Source organism: Pelophylax lessonae (assembly GCF_965119305.1).
Source record: "Pelophylax lessonae genome assembly, chromosome: 2".
Taxonomy (NCBI): domain Eukaryota; kingdom Metazoa; phylum Chordata; class Amphibia; order Anura; family Ranidae; genus Pelophylax; species Pelophylax lessonae.
This window is the reverse complement of record NC_138769.1, coordinates 411550598-411577392: the sequence shown is the minus strand read 5'-3', so window position 1 is coordinate 411577392 and position 26795 is coordinate 411550598. Positions and strand designations below refer to the sequence as shown.

At 43.1% G+C, this 26795-nt stretch overlaps 1 protein-coding gene across 4 annotated transcripts in view; it reads right to left on the bottom strand.

The window, feature by feature from the left end:
• GTF2IRD1 (GTF2I repeat domain containing 1) overlaps window positions 1-26795 on the bottom strand; it is a 164660-nt gene that overhangs the window by 72345 nt on the left and 65520 nt on the right. For all 4 annotated transcript variants that reach the window (XR_014224913.1, XM_082245206.1, XM_082245207.1 and 1 more), the window contains exon 2: window positions 12838-12972. Coding sequence is in view for 3 of the 4 variants with exons in the window: in XM_082245206.1 (XP_082101332.1) it covers window positions 12838-12966 (129 nt within the window). In the remaining variant the exon portion in view is untranslated. The remainder of the gene's footprint in view (window positions 1-12837; window positions 12973-26795) is intronic.

Genomic DNA, 26795 nt, shown 5'->3' with positions numbered 1-26795 from the left:
CCTCTATAACAGCTTCCTTGTAATCTTCTACTGCCATGATGCTGTTTTCACTTCTGTCTCAGCTCCCTGTCTTAGTACCCCTATACCTCACTAGTCTTGCAGATCAAATGAATTCCTCCTTTTAAGTATTACCCCACTCAGGAATATGCTCTAATCTAGCAATTGACTTAGATTCCTTCAAACCTGGGGGCTAACAAAACATCTGTTATTTTGGTTCAGTTGACGTAAATTGTTGAAAGCCAGATATATTCTCATTCTTGGTACATCCTCCTTACTAAAAATAAGATGAATCGTGTAAAACATTGACTAAATGTTGGCCCTGTATATTTCACCTCATATCCACAGTCCTTGCTATCCTAATACAGCTCTCCCCTGAACTGGCGCTTCTGAACTTAGATATTGATAAGATTCCCTTTCCTTTAAAAAATGTAGCAATACATATCCTATTGGTGGCCAGACTAACTCTGATGAGACACTGGAAATCACCCTTCGTCCATAAACCATAAGAGGTCATATCCCTTACACAACAACACTACACTTTTGAACAAATATTTGCATGAGCATCATACTCTCTAACAACTGCAAATGACAAGTGAAATATTTGGGTTGATTGTCACACTAAATACACCCCGTAGTAATCCCGTTAGACCTTACCTGTAATGATTTTGATCACCTGTGGCAACCTCTGACTCATCCTGTTTGGTTTTACCATTTTCTTTAATCTCTATTATTAGTAGTTCCATTTTTGGTGTTTTTGGTTTACCTTCTTTGTATTAACTGTTATTCAATACGTATCAAGCATGGTTTCCCAGATGGTCATTTGGGAGCCAACTCTTACTATTGTTATTTCATTGTTTGTTCAATATCTTTGTAAAATCAATAAAAACTATTGGACATAAAAATAAGTCAAAAAAAGTTGTAACTTTCGTAATACGAACTAAATTTGTGACTGTTGTACTACGAGAGCATACTCTCTTTTTGTGGAATATGTATATTATTTTGTTTACACAATATCTTTGTATTCTTCTATTTTCTGAAAATGTCAATTAAAAACAAGATTGAACTAAAAATTGACAGGGGTTCTAATCCTTTTTTTGCTATAGATACAATTTAGGTAAAACTGCCTAGACCAGGACCCCCCCCCCCCCAACATGTGACAGTTCAATAAAAAAAGCAGCAAGTCTGTCAACACTGTTGAGGTCAACCTGGTCTCTCCTGCTTTAAGTATGTTCACAGACAGCTCTGTTATGTATCAGTTCTGATATGTATCTGTACTGTATTCTTTAAAGCGGAGTTCCGGCCTCAAATACCTTTCTTAACTAAAAATACCCCTATAATACTAATCCATCGCCCTTTACAGAACCGCTATTCTCATACTTACAAGGTGTAGAGTATTGGATTTTAGTCAAAATCTTACTTTTAAAAACGCTGTCTGGGCACGGCCATCTTGGATGTGGGTATCTAAAGCCGCAGTGTAATCTGCTGTGTCCTTCTTCCTGATTCCAGGGAGTGTTCTGGGAGTTCTTCCTGATTCCAGCCTCCTGGGAGTGATGACAAACAGCTCCCAGGATGATATGCAAAGGCGGAAGTGATGTCGGTGGCCGTGGCCACAGAGGGGGGAGAAGGAGGAAGTACAATCAAAAATGCCCTGAAAATAAGGTAAGGGACCTCCGAAAAAAATTGAAAATGCCCAATTGTTGATCAGCATAGCGAGCACTCCAGGAATCACTAAAGTTGCAAAATAGGCCGGAACTCCACTTTAACTTTGAAAATGAAGACATTAAAGTGGTTGAAAAGCCCCTTTCACAGGACTGCATGATAAGTCGCATGACAAGTCGCATGACAAGTCGTACCCCATGATTTCCAATGAGTACCATTCATATCTGTGTGTTGCAGTGACATCAAAGTAGTCCCTGCACTACTTTGATCCGACTTTCAGGTCGTTCAAGTGTGAAAGGGGCCTGAGGGTAAAAAACCTTTTCACAATAGCTGTCCCTTGCCCCCCCCCCAATACTCACCTCAGCCTGATCTCTGCCCAGCGCTGTGCGCAACTGCAGGAGCAAGAGCCATTGGCACCTGTTGCTTTCAGTCAAAACCTGTGAGCAGAGAATGGGGGTAGAGCTGAGCCAGGCTGTGTGTCTGAATAGATGCAAACAGCCTGATGCAAGACCGAACACGCATGAGTGCCCCCACAGGTAGCGGCTCCTTATGGGGGCACTCGGCGGGAGGGAGGAGCCAGGAGCACCAGTGGCGGAGTGCCAGTGGGGGACCCAAGAAGAGGAAGATCGGGGCTGCTCTGTGCAAACACATTGCACAAAGTTTGTAAGTATGAAATGTTTGTTATTTTAATGAAAAAATGAATAAAAGAATTACAATCGCTTTAATTTTAAAAAAACTTGAAAAAAATACTTGAAGAACCTAACCTACTGATAGTTCCCTGTTAGCCTCTTGTATCTCATTGATACTGTACTCAGTTACTATGTTAAAAAATGTTGCAAAGGGAAGCACAGGTACTTATCATAAATAAAATGTTGCAAATTCTGAAAGGAAACACAAGTGCTCATCCCCAAGTAACAACTTCGTTTTCTCTGGGAGTGGGGACAACGTGAAATCAAATCTATAAAATAACTTATTTGCTGTGTATAAAAAGGACCATGATGGTGTCAATGTTTAATGAAAGAATGTTACTCCAAACAAAATTTGGGCACATAATAAAATAAAATTAGTGAATATTAAGCCTTAAAACGACAAACACCAAAAAAAAAAAAAAAAATGAATGCTTCACTAGAGATGTGTAAAGAAGCATCCATTTTATATTATAAAATTTAAAAATGTTATTGACATTGTTCTAAGTGCACTACAGTGGCTTAGTGTTAAAATCAGAACTGCCTTTAATATTGATTGAACCCTGGGCAAACATTTTATATGGAGGAACCCCTAGACTGGAGGTTGCAATCTCTCTATGAAGGGGCCCCTGGATTGGAGGCGGCAATCTCTCTATGGAGGGGCCCCTTGTCTGAATGTGGCAGTCTCCCTATGGAGGGTCCCCTGGACTGGAGGTAGTAGTCCATAGAGAGACTGCTACATCCAGTCCAGGTGCCTCACCATAGAAAGACTGCCACAACCAGTTCAGGAGCCGCGGCCTCTCCAAAGAGAGACTACTATCTCCAGTCTCGGGGCCCCTCCTATTGTAGGGTGACATTAGAAAGGAAAGCCCCTGGGATAGCAAGTCAGTGCAGACTACAGTGACAATAATGCAGGAACACTGTGTCCCCCCCTCCCACTTGGTGTGTGCCCTCTATATGGTGTCTCCTGAGCTGACTCATTTGAGCCTAGTTTGGACCCTATCCTCCTCCTCCTCTTCCACAGAGGGAAGATGTCAACCAGGTCTGTCAGTATGGGCACAGGGTGGCATGAGGCTCTTGCTGTGTGGTGAAGGGATTGGACAGTTTCACAGTAGAGCTCGGGGGGGGGGGGGGGTAATGGATGGCCCCAGACTCCCAGAATGCACCGGTGAGGCAGCAGTGCTCTAAGTGGAAGTGAAGCTGTGCAGGGAGAGGCAGAGGACAGATTACACCGACTGCTCCTTCCATGGCTGGAGCCAGAGACCCTGGATAGTGCAGGTTGAAAGGGCAGCTGCTTTGGGCCCCACAAGAATGTCTGTGCTTGGGGCAGCTGGCCCTTCTGCCCTGCGTTAAAGACGGCCCTGGTTAAAATGATCGCAATTGCAAAATACATGTAACTAAAGCCCCTCGACTAGATACCATACATCCATGAGGCCACAAAAAGTCAAGCTTAGTTATATTAGATAATAATGATAATAAGACCCCCCCTTTGACAAAGTCGAAATTGACGAAACTTTAAGGTGTGGCTACGCGGCAGACCAGAGAAGTGATCGGGTGAGCGACAGCGGTTCCCCATGTCCAGCACACTAGCGTGGAGTTGGTGAGGACATAGGGAACACCCCAAACCCCATATTTTACACGCGCTGTTGATGTTGGTTTTATGTGAGTGCAACTACTATTTGTTAACAATAAAATTGGAGTTTTAAAACTGTATTGCACTAGTGGATTCCCCTTTGTTTTTCCCTATATATACATGCAAGAGGAGAAATCATTTAAGGAGGACCCCTAAAACTTAACAGTGTTTTGCCATTGCGCTTGTAGCCCTGACCATGCAAATGGAGGGCATCTTGTTGGGGTGAGTTACCAACTGATGGGAGAGGAATCACACAGGTGGTGGATCTAAGTGATGTCCAGCATTCAGCACAAAGCTCTTTCCTTCACACCTGTCATTATTTTAGCACATTTGATTAATGGACTTTATGTGATGTATTTTGTGCACATTTACAATTTATATGTGTTTATTCTTTATGATTATGATTATTTGTTGGAACACTATATTTTTGACACATATTTATTCGAACACTTATTCCTTTTAAGTGTTTTTGAGCAGCTTGTGGGAACATATTTTTCACATTTTATTAGTTATATTAGAACTGATGTGATGGTGTCTAACTTTGAAGCTAGCTAGGAGTGACATAATATTTTTGTATGACTTCAAGTGAGGCAGATGAATTTGTTGGTTAACACTAAGATAGGTAAATCCATGTCAGGTACACAGGAGGAAGCAGTTTTTCATTTTTGCTATGGACCACTGTGCTTGTGGTCACATGCTCTTTAAAATGATTGTGATTGGTTATTGCAGTACCAAATATTTCCCCCATTGGATCTGCTTCTGAAAACTTTGTTTTTATAACCTACTTCCAATAGTACTTCTCAAGTGCCATGAAAAGCTTAGGGGATGGGTTAACATTTATTTGAACAGTTAATGTAGGTCTTCACACCAATAGGTTTTGATTGGTCGTTGTGGGTATACAGTATATTGCTAAATCCCATTGAGATTGTGCAGCACAACTCTGGCTTGAAAAAGGGTTGCCACTGACCCAAAATGTAGCAGTAACAGCAAAACATGTGTCAGAAATAGGTGATGGTGTGCCAATTTGGCAAAATGATTGTGCTTTTACTTTATCGGAAGCCAGGGCTGTGCCATCAATGAGACTGCCTCAGGCATCACAGAGGCAAGGCAGGAGGCAGCAATGAGAGCAGAGTGTTCATAACAGGCATTAGGGTCCAGTGCAGCCCTGAACATTGCCCTGTTTGAAGCAAAAAAAAAAGTATGGGCTCATTCACACAAGGTGCAGTTACCTGCGTTTTTCCACATGCAAGAATGCAGGTGACCACAATGACATGCAGAAAACAATTGTTTTCTTTGTCATGTTCAGACCACCAGAATGCAATGTTACACTGTGTTCCAGAGCAGAGCAATATTATGCATCTTTCCATTATATTACAATGTTCTGCCCAAACCCACATGTCACTGCACGGAAACACAGCACACCATGCTTCTGTAGAGGGATGTGAATGAAGTGTCTATTTGTACACTTTAATTAAAATTTGTTAAAAAAAAAGGATTGGTGTGATGCGATGAAACGCACATCGGACCATTCCCTTCCACACTGCTCTGCAGCCAAAAATGCTGTGTGAAGTGTATATGGCCCCTAAAGCACCTGAACTCCAATACAAAAATGAAATAATGAAATATATTGCAGCTCCGGTGTGGGTGTTAAAATTAGTTTTCCCTTTTCGTTTTTATTTCCTTTTGGATATCCTGCTAATAACACAATTCCTGTACTAGGGTAGTTATGCTTCTTCATGCCACTATATCTACAGAAGGAGCCATGGTGACCACTAGGCTGCTCCTCTGATTCATTGAAGTCCGCAAGGGGGGGCAAGTGCCCCCCCAGACTGGAATCAGGAATCGGCAAGGTGCCCCCACTTGGACATGGTTCGCAGCGACCGCCGCTGACTTCTTTCTGAGTCGGCTGCACTCTGACTCACTAAAAACCGTCCCTCCATCACCTTCGATGTGATGGCTCAGGCCTAGGCTTGGCCGCTCGGCTCCAGTCCCTCCTGTGTAGAGAGAGATGTAGATCCGGCCAGCGCTGCCAACTCAAGTGGAGTGGTGGTGGAGTCCTGCCTGCATGCTGAATGATCTGTGGGACTGTCTGGGGAATGGACTGTGCTGTGCAGCGGCTGCCCAGTGCAGGAGAGAGAACCGGAGAACAGGCAGGCCGAGGAGGAAGCAAGGAGGACTCGTGGGGTGGAATATATGTATTATATATGTCCCCTCAAAATAACTCAAGACAGCTATTAATGTCTAAACCACTGGCAACAAACAACCTTAAGTGAAAATGTCAAAATTGGTCTCAAAGTGTCAATATTCTTTGTGGCCACCATTATTTTCCAGCACTGCCTTAACCCTCTTCAGCATGGAGTTCACCAGAGCTTCACAGGTTGCCACTGGAGTCCTCTTCCACTCCTCCATTATGACATCACGGAGCTGGTGGATGTTAGAGACCTTGCACTCCTTCACCTTCCGCTTGAGGATGCCCCACAGATGCTCAATAGGGTTTAGGTCTGGAGACTTGCTTGGCCAGTTCATTACCTTTACCCTCAGCTTCTTTAGCAAGGCAGTGGTCGTCTTGGAGGTGCGTTTGGGGTCGGTATGTTGGAATACACCTCTGCGGCCCAGTCTCCGAATGGAGGGGATCATGCTGTGCTTCAGTATGTCACAGTATATGTTGGCATTCATGGTTCTCTCAATGAGCTGTAGCTCCCCACTGTTGGCAGCACTTATGCAGCCCCAGACCATGACACTCCCACCATCATGCTTGATTGTAGGCAATACACTTGTCTTTGTACTCCTCGCCTGGTTACCGCCACACACGCTTGACATCATCTGAACCAAATAAGTTTATCTTGGTCTCATCAGACCACAGTACATAGTTCCAGTAATCAAAGTCTTTAGTCTGCTTGTCTTCAGAAAACTGTTTGCGGGCTTTCTTGTGCATTATCTTTAGAAGAGGCTATATTCTTTGCTATATTCTTTGCAGGGGGAGAGGCCGGAGAGCCTGGAGTGTGGTGCTGCAGGGAAACCTGGGGATTCTATTCTATATACAGGTGAAAAAAAGGTAAGAGTAAGAAGGCTAAGTAAAGGGGGATCTATGGGGGACCTGACCTGGCCTGGCCTGCTCTAAAGGGGGATCTATATGGGGAATCTTGGCCTGGCCTGGCCTGCTCTAAAGGGGGATTTATGAGGGACCTGCCCTGGCCGGCTCTAAAGGGGGATCTATAGGGGGGACCTGCCCTGGCCTGTTCTAAAGGGGGTTCTATAAGGGGGGAACCTGCCCTGGCCTCCTCTAAAGTGGGATCTTTGGGGGACCTGGCCTGGCCTGCTTTAACCTCCCTGGTGGTATGATTCTTTTGGATTTTAGGTGCTGAAAGCGGTACCATTATTTTGCATGTAATTCTTGTGAATGAGCAGCCCAAACCAACTGTATACATTTATTATATATATTATATATATATATATGTATGTATACATATATTATGTATACATATATTATATATATATATATATATATATATATATATATATATATATATATATATATACGTATATATATTATATATATATATATATATATATATATATAAAATGTATACAGTTGGTTTGGGCTGCTCATTCACAAGAATTACGTATATATATATATATATATATATATATATATATATATGTATATGTGTATATATATATATATATATACGTATATATATATATATATATATATATACTGTATATATATATATATATGTATATATATTTATATACATATATATATACATAATAAAAAGTACAGTAAAACTGCAGGAAAGGGCACTGGGGGGCAATGTAATGTGATTTTATTTTATTTTGAACGGTATCAGTGTGTTTGGTGCATTTTACATTTGAATTTGCCGCCGGTTCCACCCCCCGGCGGACGTCACTTCGCCGGAGACGGAAGCCGGGGCTCGCAGACGATCGGGAGAGAGCTCCGCCGCCACATACCGCTCGCAGTCTTCGCTGGATCCCGGAGAAAAGGTAAGTAAAACCTCTTCCAGCATCCAGCGATCTTCTTAGCGCTACCCCGAGTGTGACTCGGGGTTACCGCTTTTGGCTCTAAAATCTTACCCCGAGTCACACTCGGGAATACCGCTAGGAAGGTTAAAGGGGGATCTATGGGCGATTCTGGCCTGCTCTAAAGGTGGATCTATGGGGACCCTGCTCTAAATTGGATCAATGGGGGACCCTAACCTGGCATGCTCTAAAGGGGGATCTATGGGGACCCTGGCCTGCTCTAAAGGGGGATCTATAGGGACACTGACCTGCTCGAAAGGGGGTAATGTTGGCTAAATAAATATATATATTCTTTGCAGGGAGAGCCTGGTAGTGGAGGAAAACCTGATAGCACGAAGAATAAAGGTGAAAATGTAACACTAAAGGGGATCAATGGGGACCCTGGCATGCTCTTAAGGGGGCTCTATGGGGGACCTGGCCTGGCCTGCTCTAAAGGGGGTCTATAGGTACCCTGCTCTAAAGAGGATCTACGGGGGACCCTGGCCTGCTCTAATGGGGCATCTATGAAGGCGAAAAGGGGCAGAGCATATGTGACCTTAAAATGATGCCCCCCCCCCCCCTGAAAATAGATCTGCGGATGTCCATGCTCTGATTTTTATTAAAAAAAAACCCATCTTCAATATACAGTATGTGGAGGTGTACTTTTGTAGTTCACAAAAAAAAGAAGTTACATAGACTGGGATTCTAGTAAGGTGGATACTAAAAGAAAACGAATGCAGCCACTATACCTGGTCACAGGCGCTTCCATCATCATCCCGGTGTATTTAAGGAGGGGTGAGCTCCCTCCAGATAAGCCTGCCCTTAATTTATCCACTGCTATATATGCTCCAACTTGGAGACTCTCTAAACTACAGAGTAAGGACCACAGTATACAGAGGAGTCTATGCAAGGCACTGTTTTTTTTTTTTTACATATATTTGCAAATGTGTGCAACTAAACCCTCTGTCTTTAACATGAACTGTTAGACAGGGATAATTTGGATTTGTTGCAGGCTAGTTGGTAAGAGTGCTGGGATATTTTCTGTTGTTTGAAATCTATCTTCACCTGGTCTCCCCTCCTGGTTCTGTCTGTTAGGCTGCTTTAATGGCCAGGCCACAATGACATCACTCCTGTGCATGCACACGGGGGTCACGGCATGGAACGGGTGCCGTAAGAGCATGCTGAGCTGCGCATGTGTGGTTCAGTGTACACTACAGCTGACCGGTGGGGGGAAGCATTTTTTTCAGAAGAAATGGATAGGACGTTCCTTGTAACAGCAGTGTTGGGCAGCACATCCATAAAAATATGTTTCAAAACTGTACAACTGCAATTTACTTTCTGAGGGTGACTACTTTCAATATACATGGTCTCATTGTATGTGGGAACCTACATTCCACCTTCTGCTGCTCATTACTGACATAGACTGGAGACTTACAAGCAGCAGGAGCCGGCACCTAAACACTAATTTATTAAACCTACACCTTTACAGCACCACCCATAGTATCCAGCATGAGAGAGTTTTTTGGAGGAATAAAGCTGTTTGAGTCACGATTTCTGACTCTAATTCAGTGTTTGTAAGCAGCGGCAGAAGTTTGTGGGATGCAGCAATGATTAGGGATGCATGTTCTATTGATATGGTAGGAGCAAAGGCAGATGGGACATATAGTTTTAGCAAAGCAGTGCACTTGACGGCAAGATAAGTGCACTGCTCGTCCACACAGATAGAAAGTTAAGGGAAAGGAGCCTCAGTCATGGGCGAGCAGAGACAACATTCAAAAAGCAGATAAATTTAACTTTTTTTTTTTTTAGTTAAAAATAACAAACAGTCGTCTCCTGGCTAATAAAAGCTTCATCTCTGGCATGGCAAAAACTGGCTAGCACTGCGATATTCTCGCAATACTCTACTTACCCGCATATCCCACTTGAGACTTTGAAGCATCCAACACCAGACCTCTGCATATTCCATTGGTCCAACAAGGGCATCAGATATGTCCGAGATCTTTACTCTGGGTTAGCCCTTAAACCCTTTGACCTGCTAAGCAAAGAATTTAACCTCCCATCCTCTGAACACTTTAACCAACTTTGTGTAACCCACTGTGTATGTAGACTACCTAACCCACTCTACACTCTCCCCTTAAACGCTTGGTCGTATTTCACCTTTCATCTACGAAGCAAAAAGGCATCTCTCTATTTTATAACATACTCCAGCAAAAACGTGACTTCATTAAGCTCAAACCTCATCTACAGTGGGAATTAGACCTAGGAGACTCCTACTCTGACCAACAGTGGACAAGAGCATTTAAGACAATATTCCAATCTACCTGCAGCTCTGCATTATGGGAATTATCCCAAACAATGTCATTAAGATGGTATCTGACACCTGCTAAACTACCTTTTTTTTCGGTTCTCAACAATCCAATTCCTGCTGGACATGCCCAGGGGCAAGGGGGGATATGTTCCACATATATTGGTCTTGCCCTCCCTTACTCTCCTTCTGGATGCAAATCTTCTGAACATTGGAAGATATCACAGGAAGCAAAATTCCCCATTCCCGCAGTACCTTCCTGAAACTCACAATTGAAAACATTCCTCCCCTATTTAGATATTTCACAACACATGTCCTCTTAGCCGTCAAGCTATGTTTGACTAAACTGTGGAAATCAGCTTATGCCCCTTCCATCAGTGACATATATGTACTAGTGAACACACACTTCACATACGAAGTAATGATGGCTTCCAGCCGGGGGAACTATACAAAAGTAATAACCCTTTGGCAATCATGGTCTACGTGGACTAGGACAGCAATGTACGTCAGCTTCAAAAAGTAAAGGACAATAGTGCATGCTTCTGATAGTCATGAAATGCCCTACTTGATATGGCCTGTACTTGTTTATTACTAATGTTCTTAGTAGTCATTTATGCTACCAAACCTTACCAATAAATTTGTACTGATTGAAAAAACTGTATGTCTTTGTATTGTTTCATACTCTTTAACCTCCCTGGCGGTATGATTCTTTCCGATTTCAGGTGCTGAAAGCAAATTATTTTGCATGTAATTCTTAAGAATGAGCAGCCCAAACCAACTATTTAAATATGATTTTTTTTTTTTTTTACTGTGCGTTCTTCTTTATAACATCTCGGGTATGATAAAGTTTGAAACACAAAATCATAAATTATAATATATGCAGCCAAGAGGCCCATGATCACTCTGGATGAACTGCAGAGATCTACAGCTGAGGTGGGAGACTCTGTCCATAGGACAACAATCAGTCGTATATTGCACAAATCTGGCCTTTATGGAAGAGTGGCAAGAAGAAAGCCATTTCTTAAAGATATCCATAAAAAGTGTCATTTAAAGTTTGCCACAAGCCACCTGGGACTGGGAGACATACCAAACATGTGGAAGAAGGTGCTCTGGTCAGATGAAACCAAAATCGAACTTTTTGGCAACAATGCAAAACGTTATGTTTGACGTAAAAGCAACACAGCTCATCACCCTGAACACACTATCCCCACTGTCAAACATGGTGGTGGCAGCATCATGGTTTGGGCCTGCTTTTCTTCAGCAGGGACAGGGAAGATGGTTAAAATTGATGGGAAGATGGATGGAGCCAAATACAGGATCATTCTGGAAGAAAACCTGATGGAGTCTGCAAAAGACCTGAGACTGGGAGGTTAATAACAATTTATTGAAGTGTAAACTATTGAAACTAACAGTTGGTCAGGTTTTCTCCACCATGACACAGTTTGTTCCCAGATGGGGTATCTGGAGGTGTTGGACAATATCCACCACCCTACAGTTAGCACCTGAGTCCATTGTTGACTTATGGTTGTTACTTGTGTTCATGTATATCCACTCAGATGATCTCCTTTACTATGTCCTATTGTATGGCAGATACTGATTACTTTTATGTTCTTTTTGATAAACTCTAATAACAATATTGAACGAAAAATAACAAACATGTTATACTTACCTGCTCTGTGCAGTGGTTTGGCACAGAGCAGCCCAGATACTCCTCTTTTTGTGTTCCTCTTCAGTTCTCCTGGCCCCTCCCTCCTCTTGAGTGCCCCCACAGCAAGCAGCTTGCTATGGGGGCACCCGAGCCGCGCCACAGCTCCCTGTGTCCATTCAGATACAGAGTGGTGGCATAGCCCCGCCCCCTTTCTCTCCTCATTGACTGACTGACTTTGATTGACAGCAGTGGGAGCCAATGGCGCTGTGCTGCTGTCTCAGCCAATGAGGAGGGAGAGTCTTGGGCAGCCAAGAAACTCCTACATCATCGCTGTATCTAGACGGACCTCAGGTAAGTATTAGGGGGGCTGAGGGGGGCTGCTGCACACAGAAGGTTTTTTACCTTAATGCATTGAATGCATTAAGGTAAAAAGCCTTTTGCCTTTACAATCACTTTAGGCTGTCCATATTCTCAGGTATTTTCCCTTCAAAATAGGCTTTGACAATAAAACATAGAAGCTGATTGGTTACTATGCACATCTATACCAGATTCTGTGTGCACCAGTTTTAGTACATCTCCCACAAAAAATACAAAAATAGGCAATAGTTTCATCTAAACCCATTGATTCTAACTCAGAATAGCTACTCATGTTGCTTCAATTATCAATAAATCTGTACACATATAAGAGGGGGCCTGACACATGGAAGGCTAATACCTGCTGCCATCAACCCATACCTTTTCAAGTAATACCATTATCTTCATTTTAATCAATCCTCTTACATATATCTTTCATCTATCATGCAGGATCTTACTTACATTCTTCATTAAAAAAACAAACTGCATATGCATATAATGTTCATAAAATGATGCTGGTAATGATTCTTACCATTGAATCTAAGGCAGACACAAGGCTTGTGATAATTTCATCTTTTTTTTCATTAGAAACAGCTGAAACCCACATATCAGGTCTGGAGTTGTTCACGGATCCTTCATACTGCTTTCCTGCCAGTGCCATATTCTTCTGCAATGAAATCAGGATGTGTTAATATCATTATCCATGCACTCAGTCACTACCTATTAGAGAATATTCTCTGCAAATTGTCAAAGGTTAAGGCAACATGGATTGATAATGAGCCAAACACACTCCTTTCCCTCAGTCTGCTGTAGCTCTACTTCTTACTTGGTGCTTTTACCTCCCAGTAATGTGATTATTTCAGCTCATGTCATTTAGACACATATTGTAAAGTGCTAGGCAGAGATGGAACAATCCAGCTTCCTACACAATGAAGTTTTCCTTTTATTGCCTTTCACTATCACTACATAAACTTAATTGGTGTTGTTTTACCTTTACCGGTAACTGTCCTACATATAGTTTCCAGAGTGAAAAGAAGCTTCACCTGCTCGCTGGTCAAAAGACTATCCATGTCCAATATTTCAAATATATCTGACTTTATAAAAAAAAAACTTTTTACATTTTATTTTTTAGTCCCAACCCAAATAAGTATTAAAAAGAAAATAAACACAAAATCACAATGCATTCTCTTTAAATTATAGACACATTAATGCATGTGTACTAGCTTGAGTTATAGACCTCTGTAAGCAACAGATTTTTTTTTTTACAACAAACAGATAAGAGGAAAACATGTGAAAAGGAGCTAAAATCTCCGCCTGCTTGTTGGATAGAAGACTACATGCTATCCATATGCAATATTTCCATATATTCCCCCAAGAGGGGAAGTTCCACTTGCTTGCATAACCCCCCCCCCCCCCCTCCCCTTCACTGCCACATTTGGCACTTTTTTGGGGGGAGCGGGTGCCTGGTTTTGACAGGTACCCGCTTTCACTTCCGGTTAGATTGCTGCGGTCAATCTGTGCGGAAGTTCACCCCCCCTCCCACCTGCATCCCTCTGGGACACATCACAGGTCCCAGAAGACTGAGGGACCATTCACAAAGTGCAGCATGGCCCGCACATGCGCAGTAAGTACCCGGCTGCCAGAAGGCTTCACTGCTGGTTTCCCTTATCTAAGATGCTGACATCCACAACCCAAATCTGCTTGGGTGAGGACATCGCTGGATCCCTGGACAGGTAAGTGTCTTTATATCAAAAGTCAGCAGCTACAGTATTTGTAGTTGACTTTTCATTTGGGGAGGGGGGGGGAGACTGAAGCTCCTCTTTAACTGCTAAAATCAACTAGGGATCTCACATTTACTGAAATAGTTACAGACTATCTATTAAGCCAGCCAAACATGGATTGAAATTCGACCAGTTCAGCAGGGACTGGCTGAATTACGTTCAATGTATGGGCTCCCATGTATGATCTACCAATCAAATTCTGTACAACCAGCCTGTTGGGTTTTTCCCCATTTTGTTTGTTAAACCCGCTGAATGTATGGGCTGCCTTAGCCTGCTAACTAGGCACGTATAGCACTGATTATGTAATCTCTCCTACTTCTACAAAGCTCCCAGCATTAGTAGTAATGACATCATCATGAAATGCAATAAAGCATGACTGGCTAACAGTAGTGTAGTGCTCTTCTCTCCTCCTAGTCCTGCAGTGCTAATACAGAGACAAATTTCAAGTATATTTCAAAAGCATATGCAGTATTTATAGATGTTTTAATAAATGTATACCTGGAGACAGTGGTAGTTTCTACATCTCTTTTTTGCTTTTCAGCTCAGATGTCCGCACAGATTAGTATACTAAATTTTGAATCAGTTCTCTTTGATTTTCTTTTTTCATTCACTACTGGGCTAATTTTATGATTTCTAAAATCTCCTGCTCAGCAATTTATTCGCATGTTAAAATCAATTTGTGGAAAAAAAGAAGATTAGAAAGATCCAAAGAAGCATTAGATCAATCACAATAACTAAAACGCAAAAAAAAAAATGTCATCGTGAAATAAAGGAACCAGATACATAGGTCAGCATTCGTTCTTCCTGCTCTGGAAGTTCTAGGTCTCTGAAGTCGCATTGATTCATCTACAAGTTTGTTTATTTAAAGTCCAATTGAACATTCAGTTTAAAGCTGAATACTAGAAATTCAGCTCCTTAGTAAAAAGGGAAGGCACACTATGAGTTAAGTCCACGGAGCTGCATGACATCTCCTGGGCCTATCTCTTATATTTACATTTGACATTTTTATTGCACTCCTTATTGCACTCCTGCTGAGTGAGCTCCTTATTAGACTCCTCCTGACTGAGCTGCTGAGGACGTCTTATGACGAAACGCGTGCGTCGCCGTCACATCACTTCCAGTTTCGGACTCCATTGGAACACTTAGCGTTCCGGATACCTGTTTACACACGTTTAAACCATTTGGCTAATGTGAGTACCCTACTTGTTTTACAATAAAATTTTGGTATACAGTATCACACTATTGCTCCTCCCCTTGTTCATTTTATATGATACAACCATCTACCCCATCACCCGAGGATTATCTGTGATAGAGCCCCAGCCAGGTTACCGTGGACCCCCACCTGGGAACCAGGATCCTTGGAGTGACATCCAGAACCAGGCAGAGCAACAGAATATTCACGTTTACAACCTTGCCCTCTGGTGAGTGAATCTTTTACTTGAGGGATCACGACTACTCAACCATCATACCACCCACGATTGTACATCTTGGGGGTATCACATGAAGATCAAACCCATCTCCCGATGTGCACTATTTATGGATTATTTCTAGCTATTATTCCATTATTCACCAGATACTGCACAGAGTCACTTTTGTTTTTTCTTGCTTTGGATTCCAATCCTTTATTTACTTTTTATTGGCTGCATTAATTAGGATGCTTAACAATAGGGGTCACCCTGTATAATTTCACTTTTATCCACGTTTTATTCACCCACTACTAGTCCTGTATTTAAGGTACTTTTTGGGCACTCGGTCACCCATCACTGGGCACACATCTGTGTTGCCCAGGCTGTTGCACTTTACTGGTGCTAGTCACTTTATGCTACCATATTGTTATTATGTTGACTTCAGTTATTCATAATAAGTAAGACATATTTTGTATATTCTTTGTCACTTATTATTACTGGGCCCACACAATGGTTGCCCAGACCTCTGCACTTCACTGGCACAAGTCACCTTATATATCACTGATATTTATTTTGATTCATGCATTGTTTAGTTACTTTGATCCACATCTATATGTTATAATACTGTATGGACATTTACCTACTGTAACATTGCAGCGCCTTACTTATTTTCAGCTCCTGTTTATCCCTCTTCCTAGGCAGTGCCTTTTTTCCCCTCACACCCCCCCCCCCCCCCCCCGCCCCCTCTTTTCTGGAAGAGGTATATTGCTGTATTTCCAGGAGTTTAACACTAATGCTTCAGGTCTAAGCATATAAACATAGAAAAGTGCCATCTTCAACATTAGAGTGTTAAATGCTATGCCTGCCCATCCCCTCCTCCTGCCCAATTACAGAAGCCTTTGTATTATGTGAACTTATTTACAAAATACAAAGGCTTCTCTGGATGGGCAGCAGAGAGGAGGGGCATGCATAGCTCCTCTGTGTGTCTCTCTCTCCTCTCTCTCTATCAGTGTATAATACTGTAGCAGAGCCATTAACCTGTCAGATATAAATAAGAGAGATACAGTATCTCACAAAAGTGAATACACCCCTCACATTTTTGTAAATATTTTATTATATCTTTTCATGTGACAACACTGAAGAAATTACACTTTGCTACAATGTAAATTAGTGTGTGTACAGCTTGTATAACAGTGTAAATTTGCTTTCCCCTCAAAATAACTCAACACAAATCCATTAATGTCTAAAACGCTGGCAACAAAAGTGAATACACCCCTAAGTGAAAGTGTGTTATTTGGGCCTAGGCTATAGGAAGATTGCCAAGACCCTGAAACTGAGCTGCAGCATGGTGGCCAAGACCATAAAGCGGTTTAAAAGGACAGGTTCCACTCAGAACAAGCCTCCCCATGGTTGACTAAAGAAGTTGAGCGCACGTGCTTAGCGGCATATCCAGAGGTTGTCTTTGGGAAATAGACGTATGAGTGCTGCCAGCATTGCTGCAGAGGTTGAAGGGGTGGGGGGTCAGCCTGTCAATGCTAAGACCATACGCCACACACTGCATCAAATTGGTCTGCATGGCTATCGTCCCAGAAGGAAGCCTCTTCTAAAGATTATGCACAAGAAAGCCCGCAAACAGTTTGCTGAAGACAAGCAGACTAAGGACATTGATTACCGGAACCATGTCCTGTGGTCTGATGAGACCAAGATAAACGTATTTGGTTCAGATGTGTCAAGCGTGTGTGGCAGCAACCAGGTGAGGAGTACAAAGACAAGTGTGTCTTGCCTACAGTCAAGCATGGTGGTGGGAGTGTCATGGTCTGCTGCATGAGTGCTGCTGGCACTGGGATGCTACAGTTCATTGAGGGAACCATAAATGCTAACATGTACTGTGACATACTGAAGCAGAACATGATCCCCTTCCTTCAGAGACTGGGCCACAGTCCAGTATTCCAACATGATAACGACCCCAAACACACCTCCAAGACGACCACTGCCTTGCTAAAGAAGCTGAGGGTAAAGGTGATGGGCTGGCCAAGCATGTCTCCAGACCTAAACCCTACTGAGCATCAAACAGAAGGTGGAGCAGCACAAGGTCCCTAAAATCCACCAGCTCTGTGATGTCATCATGGAGGAGTGGAAGAGGCCTCCAGTGGCAACCTGTGAAGCTATGGTGAACTCCATGCCCAAGAGGGTTAAGGCAGTGCTGGTAAATAATGTTGGCCACACAAAATATTGACACTTTGGGCCATGTGATCACTCTGTGATTTGTCACAGTGATCACATGGTACAGGGCCAAGCACCGCCTCCCTGACCATGTGATAGCTGTAGCCAATCGCAGCTTATCACCGTAGTTCTTAATGGCTGCAGGAATGCAGCGGAGAACTGCCAGAAACATGTCCATCATGGCTGTATAGAAAATCATAGTGCAAAAAAAAAAATTCCAATCACTTCCCTAAAGTACTGCTGTGTTACCATGATAACACTGCACTGCTCTGGTAACAGGATGTAATAAAATAAATTGTAAAAAAATATATTGTTATATAATAAAATTGTCCCTAATCAATGCCACACCAGTTACAGTGTCCCTGATCATTTCCATGCCAGTCTTATTTTTCCTAATCAAGGACACACTAGTTACAGAGTTACAGTGTCCCTGATCATCGCCACACCAGTTATAGTGTCCCTGGTCACTACGCACACCAACTGCAGTGTCACCACACCAGTGTAAGCCAGCAACAGTGTCCCTGGATGACACCACACCAGTCCAAGTGTCATCTGACCAGTGTATTTCAGCAACCTGATTCCTGATTGCTGCCCCACCAGTGCATTGTTGCCTCTGCGTGCTGCCTGTACTGACCCCAGCCTGTTTATTGACCCCATTGCCTGTTGTCTGGACCAATCCTTTGCCTGTTTTCTGACCGTGTCTCTTCCTGCGACCTGAACTGGCCCATCTGCGTGTCCGACAAACTATGTTCCTGTGAGACACCAGTCCCAGCCATCCTCTGCGGACAACTGCACTCCTGGAACCATAGGGACTCTTTTGTTCTTCCTTTCTTCAGCCTCCTGTACTTTCTGGTCAGTAAACATGGCATTCCTGGTGGTAGCCATATACCAGTAGGCTAGGCTTGCTTGATTTATAGTAACTGGGACTGCTATATGTGACGCTACACTAAGCTATATTCCCTGATCACTCATATAAAGGCGACCATTACACTACATTAGCTTTGATATAATTGGTTAAAGCTGAGCTCCAGTCATTTTTGTGTTTATTAAAAGTCATTAATAAACACACACTCATCTGCCCTAGAATCGAGTGATGTGGCCCTTGATTCTCTCCCTCTCCTCTCACCGGCGCCGGCATTACAACTGTGGGCACCCTGCTGTAACAACCGGATGCGCACTGCACATGCGCGAGTTGCGCTGCACCTCCTGAATGGTCAGGACATTTTCTTGAATCTGTGAGGTGAGATTGCAGGGTAGAACGGGGAGATGAGAACTTCTGCTCTGATCACCGTCACACTACATGGTGGCATTCATGGTTCCCTCAATGAACTGTAGCTCCCCAGTGCTGGCAGTAGTCATGCAGCCCCAGATCATGACACTCCCACCACCATGCTTGACTGTAGGCAAGGCATACTTGTCTTTGTACTCCTCACCTGGTTGCCGGCACACACGCTTTACACCATCTGAACCAAATAAGTTCATCTTGGTCTCATCAGACCATAGGACATGGTTCCAGTAGTCCATGTCCTTAGTCTGTTTGTCTTCAACAAACTGTTTGTGGGCTTTCTTGTGCATCATCATTTGAAGAGGCTTCTTTTTGGGATGACAGCCACTCAGACCAATTTGATGCAGTGTGTAGCGTATAGTCTGAGCACTGACAGGCTGACCCCCCACCCCTTCAACCTCTGCAGCAATGCTGGCAGCACTCATACGTCTATCTTCCAAAGACAACCTCTGGATATGACGCTGAGCACGTACACTCATTTTCTTTGGTCGATCATGGCGAAGCCTGTTCTGAGTGGAAGCTGTCCTGTTAAACTGCTGTATAGTCTTGGCCACTGTGCTGCAGCTCAGTTTCAGGATCTTGGCAATCTTCTTATAGCCTAGGCTATCTTTATGTAGAGCAACAATTCTTTTTTTCAGATCCTCAGAGAGTTCTTTGCCATGAGGTGCCATGTTGAACTTCCAGTGACCAGTATGAGAGTGAGAGCGATAAAACCAAATTTAACACACCTGCTCCTCATTCATACCTGAGACCTTGTAACACTAACGAGTCACATGACACCGGGGAGGGAAAATGGCTAATTGGGCCCAATTTGGACATGTTCACTTAGGGGTGTACTCACATTTGTTGCCGGCGGTTTAGACATTAATGGCTGTTTGTTGAGTTATTTTGAGGGGACAGCAAATTTACACTGTTATACAAGCTGTACACTCACTACTTTACATTGGAGCAAAGTATCATTTCTTCTGTGTTGTCAGATGAAAAGATATAATAAAATATTTACAAAAATGTGAGGGGTGTACTCACTTTTGTGAGATACTGTACATTTCTACAGAATGGCTGTGGTAACCTGCTGAGGTAAAGACAGAATCAATGGTCATGTTTCACTGCAGTCCCTCGTTCTGCTGTTGTGTCAAGTAAACCTCATTACCAGAAAGATCTATATCAGATTAGGATCTGTGGTGGGGGCTGCTGGGATTTGACTTTCATTTTTTGAAGGTTAAAGCCTCGTACACACGTTGAGAATATCGGACGAATGATCGCCCATTTTTTTTTGCATGCTAGTCTCAAATCAAAAATTAGGAGGTTACTAAACTTACGAAAATTCTCCTTGGACAGAATACAACTTCAGAAGTGATGTGTTGTACTGTATTGTAATTCATTCTTTCGTTTCCGAACATGTGTGGTCTTGCTCTTCCGATTTTTTTGAAGACAAATTCTGTCCTGATTAAATGAAAATTGTACGATCGGGTATTGTACGAGAAAAATTTTCACATTTGTCACTTCAGGTGATTTTGAATGGCCTGCCGTAATCGGCTTTCGAAAGCTGTGTACTAATGATCTGATTGTCATGCGATCGCTTTGAAAGCGGTATTTTTCATTGTGCGCACTAGCCTTAACGAAATAGCTGTCACAGCATAAAATATTTAATTTTTTTTTGTTCACACCAGATGCTGTCCAGTCCCTTTTTATGCTGTATTAAAACACATGGACAGCGTTTTACATGGATTCCAATGGCCCTAGTTCACACGTGTCGCATGTAGGGTAGTCCATTCACTTCATGGGCTGCCCTATACATGTTTGTCGCTTGAAAAGAAGCTGCTTTTTGGGAGAAAAACGTAGCATGTTTTTAAAACTCGTGTTTTGTCGACAATCATCGAAGAATCTCATCACATATAGGGTCCCATCAAAAAATAATAGCACCCAAAAACGCGTCATGCATCCTGCCACAATGTGGGATCACTAACAGAATATCTATGACTCTGCCCAGCGATCTCAATTCGCAAGATGTGAACGGGGCATAAACAATATCCTTATCTCCAAATGTAATACATATACATCCACTCAGGGCTTTTTTTCTCAAAGAAGAGGTGCACGAACTACCCACCTCCGAGCACCGCTCCTTAGTTCCATCCCTTAACCACCTCCCAATACTGCCCTTTAAGGCAATGCAGAACAAAATATCATTTTGTGGTGTTAAGTAACTGGTATGGAATTTGGGGATGATAACAAGAAAAGCAGTGAAATAAATCCCCTGCAGCCAGCAACAATAGATCCCTCTAATAACAATGGACCACCTCAGCAACAATAGACTCCCAGCAACAACAACAGATCTCCCTATAGCCAGCATCAATAGGCCCCTCCCTCAACAGTGGATCTCTCCCAGCAACAACTGACCTGCCATGCAACATAAGACCCGCCCCCAGCAACAATAGATCCCCAACCAGCAACCATAGACCTCAGTAACAGACCCCCCTGCAAAAATATATCCCCTCCAGTTAGAATAGATCCCCCAGCAGCGAATATCAATAGACCCTGCAGCACACCAAAGCACCCTTTGCCATTACATACAGTCAGTCCTAGAGGTGTCGGAACTGCCTTCCCCCGCCTTCCCGCTGAAAAAAAGCCCTGCATCCACTACTTGGCCCTGTAATCTATCTTTCATTACATTGTTACTTACTGCGTTTTTCTGCCTCCTTGTAACATTCTCCATGAGCTTCTATATCTCTCCTCCCCCCCTCACTTCTGTTTGATAACCACTTCTGGACCGCCCACCGCATATATATATATATATATATATACAGTATATACTGCGGCAGGGCGGCCCTGCTGCGTACAAGTGCGTTATTTTGTGCAGGGGTTTTCGGGGGCACGCCGGGACGTGCCAATCGTTCGGCGGAATGACAGAATGGCGGTCTGCCTATGTAAACAAGGCAGACTGCTGTTCTGTCACAGGGGAAGAGAGAGATATTGTGTTTCAGCTGAGCTGAAACACAGATCTCTCTTTTCCTCTAGTATATCCAGTCCCCCTACAGTTAGAAATCACTCCCTAGGAGCACACTTAACCCCTTGCTCACCCCTAGTGTTAACCTCTTCCTTGCCAGTGTCATTTATACAGTAACAGTGCATATTTTTAGCACTGATCACTGTGTTGGTGTCACTGGTCCCCAAAAAGTGTAACTTAGTATCAGACTTGTCCGCCGCCACCGTCTAACAAGAAGTCAGCTCACAGCAGAAAAAAAAGGATTTGGAGATTTGGAGGAGGCTGAGAGCAATAAAAGGGATGTTTTAAGGTTAAAATTATATACTTGCATAGAATGTTTTCTTTTAAACCAGATTGTAATGTCATTTTAACATAATTCGTGCACAGTACTCTTTAGGTACACATACTTTACAACCTTGGGATTACAAATTTAGAAAAAAACACAAATGTAAATATTTATTTGTATAAGTGATTGCAGGGGAGGACTGGGCCAAGGGGCAGGGGGGCAATTGCCCCCTGGGCCGCTCTGATGCCTGTAAAAAGGCTGCACTGCTTCTGCCACAGACATGCCTAAAGGATTCCTGGTGAAGAGAAGTAAAAAGTCCCCACTGCTGACCTACTGAGTGCAGGATGAAGACAAGGACAGAGCGCAGACCTCCCCACCAGCATGGATGGTGTAAACTGTGTCTGAGCAGAGGCAAGTTCCATGCCCCACTGGAGACTCTCCTCCCCCTGGCAGCCCCGACCGAGCTGTCCCAGCTCCCCCCAACTGCCACCTCTGACCAGATCGGGAACCCGGATTTGGAGAGTACCTGGAGCGAAGCTTCAGCCTGGAATGGGGGTCAGGAGGAGGCCAAAAGAGGAAGAGTGGGTGGGGAGCCGAGCCGCTGCAAAATGGACCTCTGGTTTGTACTTGTCCCCTGCGCCGAAAGTTGCCATTCAGCCCCTGAGTGATTGACTTATCCAGTTATGTGAATACAATGTGACTTGGTCACTTTGCACCAAGGATCTTCTATCTACGGCCCTCCAGCTGTTGCGGGACTACATGTACCATGAGGTATTGTAAAACTCTGACATTCACAGACATGACTAGGCATGATGGGAATTGTAGTTCCTGAACAGCTGGAGGGCCGCAATTTGAATTCAGAATCAGACTTTAAAAATATGCCTGGGAACACAGATCTGGCATGTGTAAAGTAAGGCCTCATGCACACTGAGCTTAAAAAAACGTCACTTTTACAGACATTTGGCTTTTTTTTCAGCCTGTAAAGCACCTCTATGTTATTCATATGCTTGAAGCGTCTAAATGTATGTGCAGTGCGTGGCTTTTACCGCGTTTTTTTAAAGAAGCTTTTCTTCTGCCAGGAATTCTCATGTTCAGAGGAGCTAGACAGATGCCCAGTGTTCATGAGGCTTAAAGGATTATGATTATTATGTGGCAAATGTGCAGTGATAGCCATATTCTTAACAGTGAATAGTGCAGAAAACCCAATCTCCTATTAAGGAACAGACGATAGGGAATGTTGGTTAAAGTTGCCTGATCCTATGAATGTGCTGGAAATACCTTCTGGTGAATGTACTTTATAAATGCAGTAAATAATTTGCTAAAAAATTTACTGTGTAACCTTCACCATTTTATAAATATGATCCTAAAAAATAAAGACCCACAATACATAACTCTACATGTGTCATAATGAATATTTATCACAGAAATTGCACAGTGGGAATTTAAAGGGACAATAAATACCAGAAGTGCCTTATGTGCTGAGTTCAGGGATGTGCTATGTAAAACGTGCAGAGTTTCGGAGGTGCGCTAGTACAGAGTGCAGTTTCAGGTGTGCCCTATGCACAGAGTGCAGAGTTCAGTGGTGCACTACATACTGAGTGCAGGGTTCAGGGGTGCCCAATGCGCAGAGCACCGAGTTCAGGGGGTGAGCGAAGTACAGAGTGCAGGGTTGAGGAGTGTGCTACATACAGCGTGTAGAGTTTAGGGGTGTGCTATACACAGTGTAAAAGGTTCAGCTCTCTTTCACAGGCTTCCTACATTTTACTTCCACCCCTCCTCGGCTTTGACCTCTGCACCACTCTCCTCCATCCCCTACCTCTGCTAATATCTCCCTCCCCAGCCCTCATATCCCCGCCCCCCACCCCAAAAAAAAAAAAGGTTCCTCAGCTTTCACCTACTTGGTCCGGCCCCTAGTACCTCCCAGCAGTATAGGCGGCTCTGTCTCTTTCTAACTTGCAGGGAAATCATTGGTCGGAATCTGTTCCCCCCCGGCACAGATGGGGATCACAGTGAAGGTTACCACATGATGCCCCATCCCACACTGCACCTCCCTTGTTCCTGCCGTGAATGCAGGGCAGGCAGGGATCTGTGATAGGAAAGCTGTCTCTATAAATACCGAAGGCTTCTGTGTTTACAATGACAGTGCTGAGCGGGGAGCAGAGGGCGACAGCCAGAGGTGGTGGAATGGAAAACAAAACCAAAGAAAATTCCCAGCTCAACTTGCTAGCCAGTCTGCAACCAATGAAATTATCCTAACAGTTTGTGTTAAAAGACGGGTTTAGTTTGCATGCATTTACAAATACATGTGTAAGCTGCAGAGCTGCTCCAAGGCATCCCACTATTATCTGCAGTCCTAACTCTTGTAAATTTATGAGAGCCTCCATAGCAGAAGCACATGCATTCTAATGGATAGATACTGTAGAGGGCAGGTGAGGCTGGAGGTAGCCCACCCCTCCCTAAAGGCACAGGGGCACACTGGACACCCGACACATAGCACAATGGCAGCAAATGTGTCCAATGTGTCCCCCCACCAATAATAATTCAGTAATAATGTGGTGGATAGTTCCATATGTTCTGGCTGAAAAAAAGCCCTGGGTGTGAAGGCCGCATAAAATGGCTTGGCGGCTGCATTCGGTCTGCAGGCCTTGTGTTTGACACATGTGCTTAAGCGTAAAAAGTTTGAGAAACACTGCTCTAGATTGCAGTTAATATTGCAACAAACGTTGGTTTTATGTTTTCTTTTAAAGGGCTATTTATTTTTAACCTGTTGTATTTAATTGTAATTGTGCTTTAAATCATACTTTAGGAGCCGTTGAGGTAATAATCTAGAAGATTCCTAGGGGTTTACCATTTTTATCTCCTAACTGTTGTTTTGCGGCTTTCTTATCACACGTTGCTAAGACATCTGCAGAAATGTGGTTAATGTTGTAACAAACTGAAGACAAATGGGCTGCCTTGGGAAAATGATGTTTTGGCAAAGCTGGCCGCCAGAAGCAGATTCACACAGTAGTAAACCTCACAGAAAACTGTTCTTTCCGTGCTGGTAAAAAATTACTCATAAAAAATGCTAACAATGCATAGAGAGCAATATTTGTAAAATCTTTTCATCGTATCTATCTTTATTCACAGCACAGGGACACAAAAATGAAGTATATGTAATAATAACACAATGATTTATAAAACCAGTAAACAATATATCTTCATCAGAGAATAATCAAAGGCATTACAAAAGATCTAATGTACAGTTAAAGCAATCAAACAGATGCCAGTTCTATAAAAAAAAACAAAAAAAAAAAAAAACATCATGGGCTTATATTGGTTGTCCTGAGCACCTCCTTCAGGTCTCCTCTCTCTTTATTCTTCAACAACACTTGACATGTTTAGATTGCTATAGGCAACCTCTCGAGATCTCCACTCTCACTTCCCTACAGAATACTTTTGTGTGTTTTTAGATGCTGTGGAGTATACTTTCCTATCTCCACTTTCCTCCTCTTGAATATTACTGGGTGTTTATGGCTTGCTGTGGATACTTCTTTTAGACCTCCACTCTCTCCCTTCTTAAATACTACTTGGCATTCATTGGTTACTGTATGCAACTACTCCAGATCTACACTTACTTCTCTCTTAAACACCATTTGGTGTTTGCTGACTGACGTTGGCAACTCTTCCAAATCTCCACTCTCTCCTGTCTTGGATACTACTCTGTAGGTAGCTCCCCAAAACTTCCTCTCTCTCCCTTTTTGAATACTACTTGATGTTATTGGGGTTGCAGTGGGCTCCACCAGACCTGAGCCTTCTACCCTCTTGAGTAGTACTTGGCATTTTTTGGTGGCTGTGGGTTCCTCCTCCTACAGACCTCCACTCCCTACCCTTTTGAACACTACTGGGTGTTTATTGGTTGTTGTGGCTCTTTGAGACTTCCATTCTCTCCCTTATATATTAATGGGTGCTTACTGGTTACTGTAGCATCAACAGTTTTACACTCACTCCTCTCTTAAACATGACTGGGTGTTTATTGACTGCTGTGGGCAACTCTTCCAGATCTCCATTCTTTCCTGTCTTAGGTACTACTGTGTTTTTATTGGCTGCTGTAGGCAACTCCCCCAAATCTCCTCTCTTTACCTTCTTGAATACTACTTGGTGTTGATTGGTTGCTGTTGGCTTCCCCCAGACCTCTGCTTCTGTCCTCGTGAATACTGCTCAAGATTTTTTTGGTGGTTGTGGGTTCCTCCTCCTCCAGACTTCTACTCCCTACCCTCCTAAATACTACTGGATGTTTGAAAGAGTGTATCAATGTGCCTTAATGAAATATTAATATTCCACGATATCAGAGACATACATTTCAGCTAGTGCCCAACTTACAATGGAATATGGTCCCTGGAAATTACATTAACAAGTCATACATTGATAAGTACAGACATATTAAACACATCTCATTCATACCTTCTGGACACTTAACAGTTAGACTTTGCATATAGATTACAGACGACACCTGAACACATTGATAAGTACAGACATATTAACAC